Source organism: Pantherophis guttatus, chromosome 7 (assembly GCF_059756535.1).
Source record: "Pantherophis guttatus breed Tessera chromosome 7, ASM5975653v1, whole genome shotgun sequence".
NCBI classification, from domain to species: Eukaryota; Metazoa; Chordata; class Lepidosauria; order Squamata; family Colubridae; genus Pantherophis; species Pantherophis guttatus.
The window spans coordinates 69,141,863-69,164,176 of NC_142069.1; the positions used below are offsets into that span (position 1 = coordinate 69,141,863).

Below are 22,314 nucleotides of genomic sequence, written 5' to 3' on the forward strand. Positions count from 1 at the left end.
AAAAAAAGGTAATGTTTGTTTTTCTTTCTACAAACAGCAGTGGGAACTGGATACTGTAATTTATGTCACTGGATTCTTTTTCAGGTTTTATGACATGAGTCAGTGCCTGGTATTAATAGTTAAGAGGCCAAACATGGGTTGATAGTAGGAGAGGGAGAAAGAGAAGACTTAATTGACCTTAGGATCTCCAAGTGGTTTGCATCACTGAATTTATTGATAAAATCCAACTAGCCGAGCATAAAAAAAATCCTCTCCATCTCCATTAAAAGGAAAATTATCATGATGGGTAGAAATTAGCACTATAATAATCAAACAAGAAACTGCACTGCTTAATAAGGGGTGATTTGTAGAGCTATGCCACTTGTGCTAATTTTAACACAAATCAGCATAGTTCATATGTGATTTGCAATGTTAGGTAAGAAAAATATCATATAGTCAGAAATCATCGGCATGGGATGTGGTATGCAAAATGACTTGACTGCTTTATAAAAGCAGAATATTCAAAACACTCATACCAGGTTTTAATGCCTAACTCCTGCTCTGTTGTCTTCTCACAGCTTCATATATGTCCAGCTTATAAAATGCAAACACTCACCTGAAGTGGCTTATCTGGTTTTCTAGAAGGGAAGAAAGCCTCTTCTTAATATCTTCAAATCTTTCTTTTTCTTCAACAGTTACAGTCCCAATTCCATCAGGCCTGAAAATTGATACAAATTAAAAAGGTATGCACATTTTATTTCTTAAAAGCATAATCACATACAGACAAACCCTCACATTTTTTCTTAACTCACTCATTTTGAAATTCAGAAAGCACTTGTAGTACACTAGTTTCATACAACACTTCCAGTTTCAAAAGAAATGATGGAAGAAAGCATAAGCAGAATTAACATATTAGCCACAAATCCCTTCACCAGGAATAATATGATAGAAGTGTTGAACTGAATAAACTGATTACTATATCTGGCAATTTTGCACAAGATGCAAGAAAGGAATACAGTTAAATAAAGTTGTTCAAGTGAGAGAAGCAATAAATCTACAAACAGGAAAAGCAAACAGTTTACAAAATATAGATAAACGAGCAGGGAAGAGCGACAACCACAGCAAATCCCAGAAACAGAACAACAGTTAGAAGATATTGCATTTGTTTCTTTACAATTTATATCACACCTAAAGGAAAACATTCTTTAACATAAAGCAAGATAGGTATTTTGGACTTTATCATGAGTACTATCAGAAAAATGTAGTAGTGAATGTGACCTTATTCATTTTCATCCACTGCCCGCAGGTCCCCAGGATGTGTATCACTATTCTACAGGTAGTTCTCTGTTTGTTTAGTGACTGTTCAAAGTTACAATGGCACTGAAAAAAGTTATTAATGACTGTTTTTCACACTTGTGACATTTGCAGCATCCCCAAAGTGACATTGTCAAAATTTGGATGCTTGGCAATTGGCTCATAGTTATAATAGTTGATTATACTTACTGATAATGATTTGCTAAAGTACATACTGTAGATTCAGTTTTCAAGATTCTGTAATATAATTCCATATTTCCTTTCAATAAAACTTGTTAAAAAGACCTGAAAATCTCACCTTGATTGTGAATGGCTGCTAAGGGCTTAACATTAGCACCATCTTATATATTTACAGCCTGTATCAGAGATGGGTTTCAGCAGGTTCTGACCAGTTCTTGAGAACCGGTAGCAGGAATTTTGAGTAGTTTGGAGAACCAGTAAATACCACCTCTGACTGGCCCCGCCCCCATCTATTCTCTGCCTCCCGAGTCCCAGCTGATCGGGAGGAAATGGAGATTTTACAGTATCCTTCCCCTGGGGTGGGGTGGGAATGGAAATTTTACAGTATCCTTCTCCTGCCACACCCGCCAAGCCATGCCACGCCCACCAAGCCACACCCACAGAACCGGTAGTAAAAAATTTTGAAACCCACCACTGGCCTGTATGTATGTGCATACATATACATTATACACACAGACCCAGACATAGACACACATAATATTTAAACTTTTAAACAAGAATATAAAAGCTAACACTAATATAAAGTAAGAAAGAAACAAGAATAAGAAAAACAAGAAAATTAGAAAAGAAAGAAAAAAGATATACAGCCAGTCCTTGACTTACTTCATTTAATCATGGTCTGGAATTACAATAGCCTCAGAAATTTCCCACAGTTGAAAATATTGCACTACCACCCTTACAGTCTTGGGATAGTGATCTGGATGCTTGGTAACCTGCTCACACTTAAATCAGTTGCCAAGCGCATGGCGATCATTTGATTGCCATTTGCAATCTTCTCTGTTGGCTTACCCAGAAAGTAATGGACAAGCCAGCAGAGAAGGTTGCAAGCTGTTGCCGCCTGCCAAAAGGACTCCCTTTCATCTCTGGGGGTTTGTAATTAATCATAATTCTAATTAATTAAAACATTGATGTTTACTGTAGTTTATTTGTAAATTTTGCAAGCCACCTAAAGTTCATTAGATTTCACATAAGACAAACTTATTAAATAAAATTGGCATTGTTACTGTATTTATTTTTCTTGAAAACATACCATGTTTTAAAAATGGAACAGTATGTTTTCATTATTAACTGGTTTGTTATTTCTCATTCTGAATGAATGACAAATTATTAATTTAAAGAACCCTCCTGACAACAACCCACCATCCCAACAAATTGCTAAAGATGGTATATTTCTCTTCTACTACAATGAAACAGTGTATTTCTCCAACAAGCTATGGCCAAAGTTTTTGTATTATAAAGCCAATATAAAACAAAACAAAGTGTAATTAAAATTAATTATAATATTGGTGTCTCAAAGCCTAAAATAGTTTTAATTCACCATGAATGCAAGTTTGTCTTATAGGAAAAGTGAAAACTCACTTTGAAGATAATGCTGCAGGCTTAGGCAAAGACTGCACATCATTCTGAGTCCTTGGTGTGCAGCCATCATTGATAGGAGCACTATGGCAAAATACAAACCTTCTTCCTGAACTCATAATTTCATAAGTCAAATTAACTCCTTTGCTTGAGAAGATACTTGATCCTTCTCCTCCCTCCATCTCTTAAACTTGATATATACCAATGGCTAGGTGTATCAACTCTTGGCTTTTATTAGGGTGCATTTCAACTGTTACAAGCCTTTTACATATGATCTCTCAGCAATCTTTACAATAACCCAGCCAAGTTCACTGGTAGCATTATCCTTGCATTAAAGATGAAGGACTAAGATAATGGAAGCAGGGCCTAGGATTGTACCCTAAAATAAGATTTTAAGGTTTTCACAGCTCTCAGACTCAGCCCTGATGCAATTACATACCTGCTTTTTTGTTTGCATCACTAAAAGATTTATAACTATGTAGTCAGTTTAGAATAATATCAATATTATTATCACCAAAAAAGTCAGGACAGCTTAAGCGGGTGAAGTGCTAACTGAATATTTTGGCAGTGAAGAATCAAGCATGAGAAACTCTACCCTCTGGTAATGAAAAAAAATGTTGCACTGATAGGCATATAGCTGTTTCCTTCTTTTTAGACCATTTTTACTCTCACTCAGGTGAGAGAAAGTCATATTTCTTTAAGAATAATGTTAAGGGTTCAGTAACATCAGATAGGGCAAGCCTCAGACATATCACCATACTCTTTCATAAATGTAATGTGAAAGATTGAGTAACTTCTTTGTCCCTCACCCTGAATGCCATGACACTTTATCTCAGAGCTCTGACAAACGGAATGTCCTCAGATTCAGGTGAATTTTCCTGCCTAATTTGACTGTCAGGAGACATTGCACTCTGCAGTAATAAAGAAAACAATCTTGTCATATTAAACTTTGCTAGGGCATGTCTGGATCTGTCAGGAAACAGGCCAGAGGTCTTGATAGTGACAAGTGAGAAAGGTAAATCCCAAGAATGTCACCATCTGTCATGCTCTCCTAGAAGAATTGTTACAGTTCTATAGAAGACCTCACTATCTATCATGTCATACAAAATTGTTGACATGCCTAAGAAGTACTACAGAAGTATTACTGATTAACCAATGCTATTAAAAGCTATAACTCATGAAAACACATTCTTTTAAATAGCACTAGCACTTAGACTTATATACCACTTTACAGTGCTTTGCAGCCCTCTCTAAGCGGTTTACAGAGTCAGCATATTGCCCCCAACAATCTGGGTTCTCATTTTACCAACCTTGGAAGGCTGGAAGGCTGAGAACATTGGTTAGCTGGAAAAAGTACTATCAAGCTACTCATTTTATTTGCTACTATAGACAAACACAGCTTCCCCTTCTGCTATGATTTTGTAATAGTTGATTCATTTTCACTTGCTGTACAAAATCAGTCCTGAGAATGCCAGGCTAGAGGGTGAGAGACCAGAATGAGACGAATATGATCCAATTCTTCATCATTGTTATAGGAGGTGACAAAGTTTATCTTCTCTGTTTTACATTTGTGGGAAGTAATGTTTATTGCTGTTCTCACAAGAGACAGCTGATAGCTAAATTATGGGCTTTTGCTCTTCTGTAAAGAGTTTTGATCCCCTAAGAGAGAATGGCAAGAAAATACTTCACAGCAGAATGCTTTAAGATCCAAACACCACCCAGGGGATAAAGCAAAACAGTTATTCATGACATATTTATTTTCTCTTTTTAGCTTCTTGTTGTCAACAAACAATAAAGTGCTTTAGTACATAGTTAAATTGAAATGTCCACTTCTTTAATTTTTTTTAATCTTGTCTTTTTATTTAACATAGCTATTGATGAGTTTTCAGGTTTTTGTGTATTTGTATAAATATATGAAAATAAGGATAAGGCTGCAACAAACAGTTTCTTACAAATATTTTTCTCATACTTTCTCTCTTTTCACTGAAAAAGTGCTGGGTTGCCTGCTTTCCTGACATAAGTGCAATTTGAAGAGTAATGCTAATCGGATGGCAAAGTGCTTATTGGAATTAAAAATGCATCTCCAGCTTTGAAGTGTTTTCCTTATGATTGTAGTGTCTTCTATTCGTTCTGAGTAGCACCTGGGACTAGCAAAACAATTTTTAATATGAAAATACAGATATTCTGATCTGTTGTCTTGTGTAAATAGTGTTTTTTCATCGTGGAGCAAACAGCAACTCTGTTTTACTGCTTATTTCATAGCAAAACAATATAGGAAATCTTTTTTTTTTTTTGCAACTTTATTTCTCTCCTTATTGGTAAATGTTATACAGTGATATTTGACCAAAGCCATTCCCAACGTTGGGAAGAGGGACAGGTTATAGTTTACCTAGCTTTGGGTGGATAGCAATATATACTTTTATTTTGGGTTTGAAGGATTTTTGCACCATTTTCTCACAAATAAAATTGTTTGGAAACTTGTTTTGTGATATCATTACTTGCATTTACAGAAGTGAGAAGTTTTTAAATAGATGGAAAACCTACTGGAAATTTTAAAGTACTGTTGAATTCATAATTTTAAAAAGTAGTTTCATCTCATATTAGAAGTACATATAAAATTGCATGTTTTATTTTTCAGACAATTATAAGTATTTGAATCATTCGGTAATTTTAGATGTGTTAATTGTCCAAGCAGCTATCTTCCTCCATGTAATTCATACAATTATTATTTCTGCATCCCTAGCATATATCAGAAGATCCCTTAGCATCTTTATTCCCTATTATAATAATAATAGCCTTGACATCACCAAAGCTAAAATAAAATTACTTGCATTTTCTAGAACAGCTGTGTCATGTCACATCCTGGAAAATCAGTGGTATCAGCATGGAATAGGTCTGGTCACTTAAATATACCCATTTTCTTTTAAGCAATAACACTCTAAAAAGGATCAGACAAGGGGGGCAGTTTCAAAAACCCAAAGCTAAGCAAAATGGACTTCAATGTTTATCCAATCCCTTCATAAGGTTAAAACCACTTTGATTTCTATAGAGGTCTGCATTTTATTTGCTGGAATTGCTGCTGGAATATTGGCTTGACTTACTTTGGGAGAACTATGGCCTACCTGGTTTTTTGGGGACAGCTTCCTACCTACATGGTCAATCCCCACCCTCCAATACATAACCTTAACTGCAGGTCTACAATCATGGTGTCTCTTTAAATATCTGACTATATTTAATTTTTATTAAGATTGATAAGAGATAAAAAAACAAAGTTCCAGAAAGACTTCAGATTTGACCCTAAAGTTTACTATTAGGATTTTTCTGAAAGTTCCAGACCCTCAGATACCCTTTGCCTTCACCCAGAAGTGTTTTTACTTTAATCACATACAACATTATCTGCATTCCTGGGAGATTGATTTAACAGAATTTAAATCATCTTTGATTTAAAAAAATCTTTGCCATTGTTTAGATGTTACACTCCATGAATAGGTATTATAACCATTGCCATTTTCTCTTACATTATCCTTTTTACTCAGTACAGTGCATAATCTTTCCTTTTTTGACATTCTACTATGGAAACTCAGAATACAAATGGCTGTTCTGCACACTTTTCCACATTTGAGGTGTTCTAGGACAGGGGTGTCAAATTCGCATCGTCACGTGACGTATTGGGACTTTTCTCCCCTTTGCTAAACCAGGCGGGGGTAGAGCCAGAACATGACGCATCTGGCCCATGAGCCACAAGTTTGACACCCCTGTTCTAGGAAGAACCTAAAACTCTTTCGTGTGCATCCATTCTAGAGTTCTTTCTTAATCAGCACTTTAGCAATTATTACCTCAGCATTTTAACACTGTCACAGGCTAATATTTAGCAATCTAAGATTGCATTAATTTTTCAGTGAAAAAGGCTTATAATTTTAACCTTTTTATACATTTTGCATCTACTTTTGTTGCCAAACCACTGCTTCCTGTAGCCTTTAGGTGCTAAAAGGTTCCTAACTTGTTTCCTCAAGACATGAGGAACCTGACCAACCAAACCCAAAAAACAAAGAAACCCCACCCCCAATACCAAATAACTGCTTCCTATAAAAGCATGCTTTACTTTTATATCACTTTTGTTTTGCCAGAAGAATAATTATGGGGTTCCAACTCAAGCTGGGTTTGCCGAAGAATAAATAAAAATGAGATCCAGACAGCTGTGAGGAAAAAAGAAATATTCCTAAAAGCAAGAGTTTGCTTTAGGGGCAGGCTGCAGAAAAATGGGATACAGTAGCAAACTTTTATAGGGTGTGGAACTGTCTATATGCTGAGGTGTTTGTGTGTGTGTGTGTGTGTGTGTGTGTGTGTGTGTGTGTGTATTCCTGTGAACATACAGTTCTGCTGGGAAACTTAATTTAATTAACTCTATTTGTATTTGTAGACTTTATCTTTTTATATGTGGATTAGGCCTAGGTAACTTATTTTGGGGTTTGAGGAAGTTTGCTAAATTGATTAACTTGGAGACACTGATTCGCAGACCATTATGGATTCTGTTAATATTTGAAGGGAAGATGGAAACAGTGTAAAGAATAAAGTATATTTGGATATAAAACTTCTCACAGTTTCTAAAGAAAGAGAGGACCGGAAATCCATGCAGACCCTGAAACTTAATTTCCAAAGTGCAAAATGAAATTGTATTAAAATCTCAGAGGGGTTGTTGAAACACAGGTTTTTAGTTATAATAGAAAAAGGGGTCTGGTGCTGTCTCCGCCCCCGCCTGGTTTAGCAAAGGGGGAAAAGTCCAGCCAAGTCATATGACGCTGCCGTGACAACGTGAGTTTGACACCCCTGTCCTAGAACATCTCAAATGTGGAAAAGTGTGCAGAACAGCCATTTGTATTCTGAGTTTCCATAGTAGAATGTCAAAAAAGGAAAGATTATGCACAGCTAATTGCACCACTGGATGGCCTCGCCTGCCCCTCCCTGCCCCTCCCAGTCACTCCTTATCTCGCCTCGCCTGCCTTGGCCGCAGCATAGAGCTGCTGCTCTCTGGCTCTCTCGCTCGCTCACTTGCCTTGGCCATGTGGCCCCTACAGCCCAGCCCACTTGCCTGCCTTCGCCCTGGCCTCCCACGCAGCCCATCTCCCTGCCTGCCTGGTAAACCTTCCTTTCCCTCTTTGCTGGTGCGAATGGCCTGCAGCTGCAGCCTCTTTGCCGATCCAAACTGAGACAGCAGCGGCTGCAGGCCATTCACACCAGCAAAGAGGCGGTGGTGGCTGCCTGCGCCGCCCCACCTTGCCCTGAGTAATATAGAGTTGGCCATGCCCATTCAGTCACCCCCCCAGCCACGCCCACTTGGTCATTAGGAAGAACTGGTTGCTAAATTAGTTGAAACCCACCACTGGATATTTTGTAAAAGCCAACATGAATGACAATTCATGTTGCCATGTTCAGTTTCTTCACAAGAAATCCACATTCATTGCTAGAGAGAAAATACATTTCTTTGCATTGGCATTTTCTTTTCCACCCAATCAAGTATCTCAGATTTTCAGCCCAACCAAGAATCCGAGAGCTGCACATTCTGGCTTCCTTCCTTGCCCACCCCTGGAAGAAATAATTTAAAAAACAATAAAGAATAAAATTATAACATTGGTGGCCACAGGGTGATTTCATTCCTATATGGTTTTCCCCTTTATTATCTCTTTGAAGAATGTTCAATATATCAGCTTCTGCCAAAGAGAAGTAGTAAGATACCATCTAGGGGGCGGGGGTGGAAGGCTTCTTTGTCAATTCAGCTTGCCTCTCAGCAGGGGGAAAAAGTCACTTTGCACTTCATGTATTTCCCACCAACATCATTTCAGAAAGAGATGGACAAAATGGGAAGTCGCAGCATGAAAACCAGATATAAAATGAGACGAAGAAGAAAACAATAGTTCTTTGCTGTATTTTCTAACTTCACTTAACCCCTGCTCTTACTGATAAGCCGATACTGTATTTAAGTAATTGTGATAATTTTGAACTCAATATTTATCCGATTATCCCACTGTGTATATATATATATGATAATAGTCACATTAATTACTTTATTTCTAAACATGACTATATTTGGATCATTATGTAGGCCGACAAATAAGGGAAATAAGTTAGCTGAGAAGGGCAAGCGCGTTTACTAAGTTGTTAATCATGATTTTGGAGATATATGAAAAAGAATTTCATCTTCAGTTTGTGATGCTTGATTGCAACGAGTAATCTACAAGATATAACTATGGCCTATTAATTTAGTATCACACTTTCATTACAACTTCAGTGAACTCCATCTGACTGATAAAATGTATTTATAGAGGAACACAAAAGGAAGAGAAAAGAGGGGATACAGAAATACAGAAAAAGATGGCTGTGAATTGTTTCAACTGGATCCCCAGTGTCTATGGAGAGGACAAATTGTCTAAATAACAAAATATATATCATGATTCAAACTCTGCCTTTTATGCTTATATTGGGTCATCCTACACAAACAAGCGCTCTGTGTTATGCATACACATAACAGAATGTAACAGAATAACAGAGTTGTAAGGGACCTTGGAGGTCTTCTAGTCCAATCTCCTGCTCAAGCAGGAAACCATATATTATTTCAGACAAGTGGTTGTCCAATCTCTTCTTAAAAATCTCCAGTGTTGGCTTTCTGTTGATATTTGTGGCTAATGCATTTTGATTGAGAAGGTTTTTGCGGCTTCTCTGACATAGCATAAATGTAAGGATGTAACCTTCAGGCAATACCTTTTGTGAAACATTGAGTTAAAATAATAATTTAGGGCCTAAATTCTAAGCTTGCTTCATTTATTTACTACACTGTCAGTGCTATTTTTGATTGCTGTTCTTTATAGACTTCTTGGATGAGAAGCGAAGCATCTTTAAAGAAAAACCAGAAAGTCCAATTGCCTCTTGAAAAAGCACCTTTGGGACAACCATGATCTGGATGACTGAGAATCTCCGTAGACATTTATAGACTCTACTTTCAACTAAATTATTGTATTTGCTGTTTCAAATAAATAATGGGTTTGCTTTTTTATTTCGAGTCTATGAGTTCCCTCTGGTCAGATTATTTGACCACTCTGGTACTTCTTTCTAGGTCTCTCCAAATTGTTCACTGAAGATGCTTTACTTATGAGTGAAGGACTTTATTGGAACTGCTTCTTGAAAATGCTCAAGATCCTACTAATATTTCCTGGGTGTAAATGAAGAGGTATGGAAAATATTTCCATCAGGATAGTCTCAAAAAAAACAAACACAACTTTTGTTGTCAGACCTTGAAATATACACACAAAATGGAGCACCTCAATGAATCTGCAAAGGCCTATTTTTATTAGCTGTCTAACATTTAGGCCATAAGCTCCATAGCAGCATCCTGTGAGTAGATAATAAAAGAAACTTGTTTTATGGAATAGAAAAGTAACTTGCACTACTATGTACCGTGCTTTCGAAAGGTTTTTGCCAGGCTAGTAATAAGGTGATGATGGCCCTATTAACAACAGAATACACTGCTCATCTCGTACACCCAAACCATTTAATCACTGGGCCATAAAAACCCTTTGTCTTGACGTTGTCATCTTTCTCCTTGAGAGCCTGACTTAGAAAATTAAGAAGTACAATCATATAGAGCAGCCTAGAACTTTGACCTATCATACATTGTCTGTAAAATTCTTTCCCCTCCCTCTATATTATTGTAAATGAATGAGTGGATGTTATTATCTGTATGTGTACAATCCTGAATGAGTGCTTCTATTTGTGTCCTTGACTTACCTTTCTTTTCTCCCCTTTTCTTCATATTTCTTTTTCTCTATTTTAGTATCTTCATACCAGCCAGACCCCTTATTTACAACAGTATTCTATTCTTTCATTTCTGTAACACTCGTAATGCTGCACAAATACAGTGGTTTGAATAGAAGGAATACATACAGAATGCTCACCATTCTGGAAGAAACATGCTTGGATATTTCTATGGTGCTGCACCATTGTCCTTCACTTAATAGATAAAAGAAATTGTTCTACCTTCCTTTTCAATTCTTGAAAACAAGTCCGGGCAATTATCAGTTATTTTGTATTGAATGTTAACTATCAACATTTTCAAAATAAAGCAACATAAAAGACTAGCAAAGTAGTTGTACAGAATCAGACTTCCATGCAGAAGTTTCTCTGATTCTACTGGATTGTTTAGGAGTAGACATGAAAAGAATGCTAAAAGCCTTGAAATCTTGATTAAAAAAGTAAATAAAAGGTATTATTAATTCACCAAATAAAACGAATTTTAGGAAAGGATTGTATCTCTGCAAAGACTTCAGTGTAAATTCTTAAGGAATATATTTCAAGTGGCCCCATGTGTATTTGATACTAAGGAAGAAGGATAGTCTGATTACAGGTACCAGAACTCTGGAATAATAATACTATTTATCCCACTTTCTTTATATATTTTGGGCACCTGAAAACTCCTAATACCTAATACTCCTGTCTCCTATTTTCTCCATAGCAACAATCCTGGGAAGTGCATTGGGCAGTGTGTGTGTGTGTGTGTGTGTGTGTGTGTGTGTGTGTGTGTGTGTGTCTGTCTGTCTGTCTGTCTGTCTCAAAGTCACCAAGCAGGCTTTCATACCCAAGGGAGGCCTGGAACTCACACTTTCCGGGTTCCTAGGCCAGCCCCTTAACCACTGCACCAATTTGGCTATTGTCTAATGGCTAAAGTTATTTTTTTTTCAGAAGCACTAAGTTCTTATCAAAATGATTTGGCTGGGTAATTATAAATCAATATGGAAAATGTCATTCCTGTAACATTCTTGTAACAAATATGGATTTTTAAAAGAAGCTATTTGGGCTATGACTAAGTAATCTGTGCAATGTGCTAGATTTGGAAGCCTAACTGGATCAATCCACACTATCCAGGAATGTGTTTCTGAGCGGTTAACCTACATTATTTAGGCTGGTATGATATTCAAATCCCCAAACTTTAAAAAGCTCTAAGACTAGGATGTTTTAGTGCTCTTCCAAAACTATTCTTTAGGGCAAATATATAAAAAAGTTACATATGAATACTGAAGGACCCATTGACTCTACAGCCCATGCTTCATTTCAATGGTGGATTTCAATTTTTTTTACTACTGGTTCTGTGGGTGTGGCTTGGTGGGCGTGGCTTAGTGGGCATGGCAGGGGAAGGATACTGTAAAACCTCCATTCCCATCCCACTCCAGGGGAAGGATACTATAAAATCTCCATTCCCTCTCCAATCCAGGGGAAAGTTACTGCAAAATCCCAATTTCCTCCCAATCAGCTGGGACTTTTTTTTTTTTTTAATTTGATTTATATGCCGCCCTTCTCCGAAGACTCAGGGCGGCTTACAATGTGCTCAGCAATAGCCTTCATCCTTTTGTATATTTATACAAAGTCAGCTTATTGCCCCACAAACTGGGTCCTCATTTCACTTACCTTAGAAAGGATGGAAGGCTGAGTCAACCTTGAGCCTTGGCGAGATTCTAACCCTGCAGTAATTGCAGGCAGCTGGTTTTAATAACCAGCTTAATAACAGGGTGCCTTAAACCCCTATACTACCAAGGCTCTACTTGGGAGGCAGAGATTAGATGGGGGCGGGGCCAGTCAGAATTTTTACTACCGGTTCTCCAAACTACTCAAAATTTTCGCTACCAGTTCTCCGGAACTGGTCAGAACCTGCTGAAACCCACCTCTGCTTCATTTCCTCTAAAACATGTTTTATAACTTCCTGTATGATGAAGTAACCAGAAAATTCTGACTTATTTTACATACAGCTTTTCTTGTTAGATCAGTAATATTATATGAAACATAGGGTGAAATGAACAACAAAAGTAATATAATGAAACATTGGGAAAAGTAAGATTTATTGTAACAATATAACTAAAACATTCTTCACACCTCTCCAGGACCCTGTCTGCATCTACTCAAGGGAGGTTGTCACTGCGTTTTTTGTATTTACCAGATGAGCTCTTATTTTTGAACTTTCAGACTTACCATAGCTTGCCAAGTTCTTATCAGTAACTGATACTGCGCATGTCTACATTCTTTTCTTTCTTCTAACTTTCTTTGTTCTCCTGCCAAGAGGTCCGGCCAGGAGAGGTGGCTGGGAAAGCTTTGCCAAATGTAACTAATTAGACTAGTGAGATGTTTTATTTTCTTTATAACAAATAAATGAGTTTTTCTTAGAAAATATATCTTCGGGTTTATTTTCTCAAGTATACTCCAAGGGAAAAGTCTCGATTCACTTCTCTAAATCAAGGTGCAATTACCCAAAAGCAGAATGGGATTAATTGTCATTCTGACAGAGATACACTTTACGGAATCCTGCAGTAAACTATTAAAAAAGGAGACTCCTGAAAAATTCAGCCCTCCAAGGTTGTCCTCATTTGCTGTTGTTAATTATAGGAAATGGTCAACCATGACAGTGATAACAGAGCCCATCCTTTTTTGAACAAAGTAAATTAAGCTCTTTGCCTGTACTTAAATTGGCCATGTCTTCTTTATGCCAATTTATATATCACTCTGAATTTTTATTATGAAAGTTCAAATATTTACTAATGTTTACTTTACTAGTTTTAACTAAATAAATTCCAAAAGAGTAAGCAAATCATGTTAATGTTTGCAAAACTGAATTCATTCAAATACACATGTGCACACAGACACAAAATCAATCAATCAGATCAATCAATCAATCAATCAGAATAGAGCTGGAAGGGATCTTGGAGGTCTTCCAGTCCAACCCCCTGCTCAAGCAGGAGACCCTATACCATTTCAGACAAGTAATTGTCCAGTCTCTCCTTAAAAACTTCCAGTGATGAAGCGCCCACAACTTTGGGTGGCAAGCTGTTCCACTAGTTTATTGTCCTTACTGTTAGGAAGTTTCTCCTTAATTCCAGATTGCTTCTCTCTCCTTGATTAGTTTCCATCCATTGTTTCTTGTCCTGCCCTTGGAAAATAAATTGACCTCCTACTCTTTGTGACAGCCCGTCAAATACTGGAATACTGCTATCATGTCCCCCCAGTCCTTCTTTTCTCTAGACTAGCCAAACCCAAATCCTGCAATTGTTCTTCATATGTTTTAGTCTCCAGGCCTTTAATCTTAGTTGCTCTAAATTGCTCGCACATACGTACAAGAATTTAGATGAGTACTAATTCAAAATGGACCAAATGGATGAGGAATCAATCTGGAACCAGCTTTCTTGGACTCCTGCGATATGGAACTATCAGAAATTGGTGTGCCTGATTTAAATGCAAGGGCCCAATCAGCCCAATTCAGTTGTCTCTGAGCTGCCAAGAGCTATACCAGAAAGCAACTCATGCTGCCTCTGAAGATGCCAGCCATAGCTGCTGGTGAAAATTAGACCATGTCCGTTTTGCCTGACAGCTCATTCACTGCTTCATCAAAGAACTGCTTATGAAGAAAGATCCTTTAAAAAATATATAGGAGGTACCTAGAATTCCTAGGCCTGCTCACTTTGTTAAGGGCTTGAAATAGTAAAAGGTAAAGGTAAAAGTTCCCCTCGCACATATGTGTTAGTCGTTCCCGACTCTAGCTGAAATAATACCAGAATATAATTAACAATTTTTAATGAGTCACAGAGGCAGATAAAAGGCAAGGATTCCCACATCAGTTACTTAAAATGATTCACAAATGCATAAACTTCCTCTGGGGTTTAATTTCCTATTTAGCTTTATTTTAGAAATGGCTTTTAATTTCTTATTAAATAAATGTTTTGAAATGTGTAGAGGGAAACCACAATGCAGTCACAAAATAACACCCTTAGAACAAAAGGATATGTATATATCAATGATTTCCAAACTGGTAGCCTTGGCTTAATTACATAAACTTTGGGATTTCTTAAAATTTCATATTTTGTCCTTGCTTTTTGGTGGGAAAAGTAATCTGGGAGTTTTGGCTAATATCAATATGCGGCTGATAATCTACCTCTAATTTTCATCTCTTAATTAAAACAACAATAGGAATCTAAGCAGGTCTGTGATGGATGAGGAGAAATGAATTGAAGGAGAATCCAGGTAAGATTAGAATTGATGTAGAATGGGAACATATGTGATTTTTAATGGAGATATGTACCATTTACTTTGGATTGGAATACACTTCTTCTAAGAAGCAGGTATATTGTTTAGGAATTCTCCTGGACATATTTTTATTATGGAGCTTTAATTAATATATATGCCCAAAAGTGGTTTTTACATACTTTACCTTGCTCTAAGTGTTTTATAAATTTTAGCTTACTTATCCAGAGAAACCCTTCCTTGCCTCTATAGCCACAATGAACTGCTTAAATCCTGCCTTGATTATTATACTATACTTCTACTTGGTGCTTTTTTTAAGTTTCTGAAGCTGCAACTAAGAAGGAATTTAGGAGTCAGAACTGTATTTCGAAATCACATGAAACTTATGTTGCACCAGCTGAATTGGATGCTTAATTTTGAAATCTATATTTCTACTAAAGTGGAATGCCATGAGATTGGTGATTAATAAGGGCATGATTGTGGCTCTGGTAGTTTCACATCTTTGGCGTCCTCTCTCATAATGAAGTGGATATGGTACCACTCCACTAACCTTTAGGACAGTGTTTCTCAACCTTGGCCGCTGGACGATGTGTGGACTTCAACTCCCAGAATTCCCCAGCCAGCTCTGGCTGGGGAATTCTGGGAGTTGAAGTCCACACATCGTCCAGTGGCCAAGGTTGAGAAACACTGCTTTAGGATGCCTTTTTTTTGTTCTGGACCACTTCTGATTTCACCATCCTTCTTTTCTGTCTATGTTCCTCTATTTGTAACACTTTCAACTGTTAATTTAATCACATACGAATATTGTTTTTACAGCTTGGTTATATACCTTTGTCGAGGTTTAGTTCCTGAAAAGGAAGCTATGTATCTATTAAATGAAACTATGCTCTTGGTGAAAAAAATGGTAGTAGATTTTTTTTAGCATCCCATAATAGTAAAAAGATATTCATTTTTTCCTAATATTTAGCAAGAAAGATGTGAGCACTGCAATGATTTCTGGAAGCTATAAGTACTGTGAGCACTTATGGTGGAAGGTCAAAGGATGGAGGAGAGTTCAAGAAAAAGGGAGGGCCTAATGGACTAACCTGAAAGCCTGTGAGGATAAATTCTAGCCCTTAGTTATTGGCTAGTTTTTAGAATGGAGTGGTACAACTTTCCATGGTAACATTCTATCAATCAATATTCATATTCTGTACATACATGCAAAATATCCATAAATAAATATATTACCAATGCATGTTCTTTTGCTATTTGAATACAAAGCCTTCAGTCTAGCAATGTTAAACAAAAAATTTATAATCTTGAAATCTTTCACCCATATGTATGTGTGTGTGTGTGTTTAAGGATCTATATTCACACAAATATGATGTAATATATGAATCACATGCATAATGGAGTTTAATTATTTATTCAGTTGAAATGACTGCTCACTCAGTTTAATGATTTCCACCAGTTTAATGAACTCTATGCCAAATTTGCTTAATTTCTGTCCCTCAAATTAAGATTTTTTGCCAGACAAAATTTACTTAGAAACACAAAATTTGCTTTAACAGAAGAATCCATCCTCTTCCAACTACTATGATCTAAAAGATGTAAAGGAGTCTTAGAGGTGAGAAGGAAACATAGGACAAGCAGAGGCAATGACACTAGGGATCACTATTGGAATATCTATAAGGTAAATCCCAATTCTGTCCTGAAATACATCAATTTATTGACAATGTATTTACTACACTACGCATGAATATTTTCCATAGAAAACTTTTCCATAAAAATTTACTTTCTACCTAAAGTAAATTTTCTTACCTCACTTTTAAAATTGTAGCCAAAGCTAGTACTTAAAATAAATCATTGGACTCCATGATGGATCTAGGAAGCTTATCATGATCATCATTGCTAAACTTGGGACAGAGTTTTAAGGCATGAATCTAGGCAAGAAGGATAAAAAGTGCAGCCTAACAAATATTTTTAAAAATATTTTATTTCTTTGTTTCTTTGTTCAAGTTATATCCAATCTTGCGTTTGGGTGGTCAAAGCGACGCTCTCCTCTTGGTTTAAACAGCAAATTGGGGCTATAAGCTTCCTAAAGGCTTATGTTATTCATTTCATTTTTCAATTTCTTCAGCAAATAAACTGTACATATCTTGGAGTGACTCTTGAGTCAACCTAAATTGTCCATGTCTTGACTAAGCCATAGATTCATACCCAAATGTTATAAGTCCTATCTATATAGTTGGTCTATAATGCTTTCTAAATCACATGCTATTAGATTAAACAGTTTCTCTTGTAGCAGTAATGTTGCTTCTATCTTTGCATTAGAATGCAGTGCTCACCAGCATCATCCATCTCATAGTTTAAATATGCATACCTTGCTTTCTATTTCATGCCTTCCATTCCCCAGCCTTTCTATGTGTCTCTAGCCACCATGCACTTGAGGACAATGGGATTTGTAGCCTGACATAACTGGAGAGTACTAGGTTGGTGACGGTTTCTCTATACCCAATGGATAAAAAAAAAAAAAAATAGCCTTCAAATAGAGGACCTTTGGAATGCTGGTCTATTTTAAACAAGAGCCCTCATTTATATAGAAAAGCATTTTATCACACTCCAGAACCAACAGCAATATTTTGTATGAATTAACCCTTATACTCATTCATTTCTTGGCTCTGTTCTAAGTGGGAGAAGTGAAATCTAAATACATGGCTTGTTTCTCATTTATCACACAGACTAATGACTTTTTGCAGCATGCTTGCATATTAAAATACCTGTTGCCATGAACATGAGAAGCACAAAAGGCAAAGCTGTAATGGAGCAAGGTTGGGTCAATGACAGCACCATTTTCTGAATGTTCCATCAATTCATTCAGATAGCAGAGATGGCGGTGACAGCCTCTTACTCCATAACGAGCACAATATTCATCTAATACGAAGACTTGGCCGGGGCTAAACCAGCCCTGCAAAAGAAGGGGAGAGAAAAAGCTTTTTAATGAATATAGGCTGTTCTTTTTTTCCCTCTTCAAACAAACTTCTTAGTGCATTATACAAACCTTTTGAACTATTACATTTTTAATAAGCTCCATTCCATTTCTTTGGTCAATAAATTACGATGAGCTAAACTCAAACAGTCATTAGTTCAACAATTTAAAATGTCAGAAGTAATTATTTTTTTCACAATAGTTCATCCAAAACTATTTCACACTGTACACCAAAATGTCTAAAATAGTATCTCAGATACAACAGACTACGTTTTCTTATGCGAAGGAGGTTTTCAGGAGAGGATAATATATGAAAAAAAAACCTGTAAAGGAGTAATAAGAAATATTAAGTTAAAAAAAAGATGTAATTTCTGGAAGAGTAGGGGGAAAAGGATACACATAGAATAGAATAGAAATATTAGTTATTCACTTTGCTTTGAGCAAAAGTCAGCTTTTCATACTTTTTGTTCTAAGGTTAAAAAATGATCACTGGACAATATTCCAGGATATCATCTAGAAGTCTATGTTGACATCTAGACTCCATATCTTGCAATAGATATAGCTGAATCAACTGAAATGTATTTCTTTAGCTTAGAGCAGTCAAGCATTTACCCCTAGGAGGGTCAGCACAGAAATTGTAAAACACAGCTGCTCAGAAAGGCAGACAATAAAGGAGGACTGATGCTTCAGGAAAGTAACAACAACAAAAACCAACGTGTTAGCTCTCTGAGGCCCGGATTCTTGTGATATCTTAAACATGAATAAAAATATGGCACAATATTTCATCTGACCAAGATCAGTAATAAGGACAATCATAGCATTAAACAGATATAAGATGCCAGACAGCCAGATCCAAATTTGTAAAAATCTGTGCAACAATAAATCTGCCTATATTTACACAAAATTCAATCTTGTTATAAAAAATTAAAGATGACTTTTCTTTTCTTAGTCAATTTAGTTGACTTAGTTCTTTAGTTTTTAGTCAAAGCATTTTAGAAAATATGAAGAATAATTTTCTTGGTTTTGAGAGAATCATGATTTAGAAAAGGGCTAAACTGGGGATTTTCAATGGCAGACTTATTTTGACAAACATGAAAAGTAATGGTTTCTTGGCTAAAGAAGCCAAGATTACTCTTCTTGTAATGATTAAAACAGCATATGGTTTATAGAGCCATTTGTGTGAATAAGCAAGGCTGAATTATTTGCAATAACCAGGCATTTCAATATTTTGCTTTTTGAGAGCAACAGGAATGGGCCACAACAGGAAGCTGTCTTATAGCAAGTCAAGCCCTTGGTTTGCTTCATCTAGAATTGCTAGCTTTGACTGGCAGCCCAGGGTTTTGATGACACATTCTCATTTCTCTCTAAAAGTGCTTGAGACTGAATGCAGAAAATTCTTTACTGAATGTACCGAATGTAGCACTCTATCACTAGAATGTCCATTTTGTCAAATGCATCTTAATTTTTATCTTCCCCCACCCCAAATTAGTAGCTCTGCTGGCACAACAGAAAATTGAGTTTTTAGTTGGATAATATTATGGTAATCATGTACTGTTTTATAGTTGCTTGTAAGTTTTCCACTCTTTATCAGGGAGTTGAAGAAAGATACTTCAGCATAGTTTATGGTTTTAATCAGTTTGTGTTTAAATCTACTTCTTCCACATTAGGCTTCTTTTCTTGTGCAAAGAAATAATGCACGTAGCTACTTTCATTCAATTTATCAAGATGCAAGAGACTCTTTTTTAAAAAAGTTATTTTCAGCATATGCAGATTGAAAAGAAGGAAATTAAAATATTCTTTCGAAATGCATGTTAGAGAAGAATTTCTACTACAAATTAGCTGATGTCTCTCCAGGTTTCCATGAGCGCCAAATTTCCAACTCTCTACACTGATGAAAAAATGATTGGGGGGGGTGGGGTCACAAAAATAACCTTCTCCACACCCACACCATACTTAGCTTCAAATGTTACTAATAAAGAGAAGAGCTACAATCAACGGCAAAGCATATGCATTACTATGCCAGAATAACCTTGTTATCTGAAGTAGCATTGAAAAAGGTACCTATCTAAAAGATTGGGGAGTTACAGTAAATAGGTATACAATAAATTAGGTAAAATGATGATCTTAATCAATATAAAGCAGTCTCTAATAGTCTACATTTCCCTATTTATTTCCTGCTGTCGCAAATAAGCCTATCCACCACCACACTTCACATTTAGTGCATCACGGGGAGGGAGTCAAGAGAGTATGCTTTTATATATACTGGTATGTGTCATTACTGAGCCCATAATGGAATGGACAATGTTCTATACATACCAATTCATCTTTTTTAAAATATAAAGTGCTAGTTCTGTCAAGCATGTCTCAACATATATAATAAAGTTACTTTTCTTTAAAACTCTGTATTTATGGAATAGCAAACCTACATTTGTTGTTTTATAATGCTTTGCTCTTATCCTTGTGTGATTAGTAATTTATAAATTAAAAGAAAACTATCAGTACAAGAGATATTATGGCATGCCTTAAATCAGAGAATTAACACTCAGTTTAATGGATCAGATCTCATAGCACGTTATGTTTTTCAATATACCAGCTTCTGCTTTTTCTATGAAAGCTATTATTTTTGTTGTACAATTCTTATTTTATCATTTTTAATATATAAAAACTTTTATTAGGATTTAATCTTATATTTTGTTCTATGATAGTAATAAAATATGTTACAGCTATAAACAAAAAGAATCAGCAGCCAAACTGAAGAATTTTTACATTTTTTCCTCATGCTCTTCTCAATTATCCACCTTCAAGATTGCAACATCACTCTTTAAATGTTCTGTGTGCTCATTTGAAAGTGAAAAAAATAAATAAAGAAAATAAATTACAGATTACCTCTAGAGTGGTAAGTAATTCATTCAGGATTTAAGCTTACAAAGCTAACCTTGACTCAGCTGAATACAAGTGCAATAAATCTTTCTCCCCCTGTGGTTTTTGGTTCTATTCATTTCTTTTCTCTTCTCAGTCCATAAAGGAGGAGAGAATTACCAGATAGATGACATAATGCTTGACATCTGGCAAGCTGGATTTGTACCTTAAAATGCCTGTACAGGTGTTAGCAAATCCTACCACAGAGGGTTCTATATTTATTAAAGCCTTCTGCTTTTATTCAGCCCTCCTTAGAGGAGCTGATAAACCATAGTTCAGAGTCAGTTTGAATCTCTTCTCTTTTCTATTGAGTGGCACAGCAGTAGCCTGCAAATGTATAATTTTCAAATTTGAAGCCAATCGATTGAAATGCTTTATACTAACCTCACGCATAGTTATTAAATGCGCCTAGAAGAAAAGACCACTTTGCAGTAACTATTTCTCAGTTTTTCTTTTTTGTCACTTCTTTTATTCCAGCCCTTTTACTCACCAAACAAGAATAGGAATCATTCAGTCGGTGATCCAAGGTCTGTCTCTGTAGTACTCTAAAGAGTGCCGCATGGTCAAATGTGCAAGGATTAGCAGAAATAAACTCATCCATGTCATGTTTCTGTGCATGATCTGCATCTGATTGTGGAAAGGTAGAAATAATACTTTGATATAGATTATTTCACTTTAAAACTGGCTTAAAATTTATTTGGAGAACAGCTTTAATTAGAACCTGTCTTCTTTTCCAAGTCTCATCAGTTCTTTAAAAATACTGCCATAAGCAGAATCTAAGCAAGTGACAATGATATAACAATTCATGGACAAACAGAGCAAAAGAAATGCACAAACATATACACACAAACACATACCTATGTGTGTATACACACACTCACACAGATTATACATAAAGAGATACACATATTCTTGTATATTTATATGCTTTAAAATTCTCACACATATAGATAACAAAATATTAACACAGAGTTATTTTCAATATTGTTTTCATACATTGCCCACTGCAAAGCTTTCTCTGTAATAATGTTCTAAAATTTTAGAAAGTTTTGTCAATACTAACTATGAGATGCCTGTTTTAACAAGATACTAAGAGTACAGAAGTTTTGATTTATTTAAAACACCAACATGTCTTTGCTTACAGGCATGAAGAAGACACTCATCTCAGAGGAAAGCAGCAGTGGAAGATAGCTGGAAGCCCATTTCCTAAACATCAAACTAGAGCAGAAATGAACACATAGCCCCGTACAGGGTTATTTCCAGTCTTTTGCTTTTTATATGCAGCTTTTAAAGAAACAAATATAAAATAGTAATGGCAAAGAGCTCTTTCAGCCTTCCAGTACAAGAGTAATGAAACTGGAAACAATATTTCTTTGTGTAAATTATATATAACATGCCATTTTAAATGGCACCTCAATCAAATATCTGAATTTATTGTTGTTCAGAGATTGCATCTTTCAACGCCTTTGAACCCCGCGGGTTTA

General features: G+C 36.1%; 1 protein-coding gene across 11 annotated transcripts in view; it reads right to left on the reverse strand.

Annotated features, from left to right (window-relative positions):
- The window catches only part of CADPS2 (calcium dependent secretion activator 2), a 370,960-nt gene that overhangs the window by 118,461 nt on the left and 230,185 nt on the right, over window positions 1–22,314 (reverse strand). For all 11 annotated transcript variants that reach the window (XM_087874199.1, XM_034431095.3, XM_087874197.1 and 8 more), the window contains exons 12-14: window positions 21,321–21,457; window positions 17,703–17,890; window positions 596–697 (exon numbers count right to left, since the gene is read on the reverse strand). In XM_087874199.1, coding sequence (XP_087730325.1) covers window positions 596–697; window positions 17,703–17,890; window positions 21,321–21,457 — 427 coding nt within the window. The remainder of the gene's footprint in view (window positions 1–595; window positions 698–17,702; window positions 17,891–21,320; window positions 21,458–22,314) is intronic.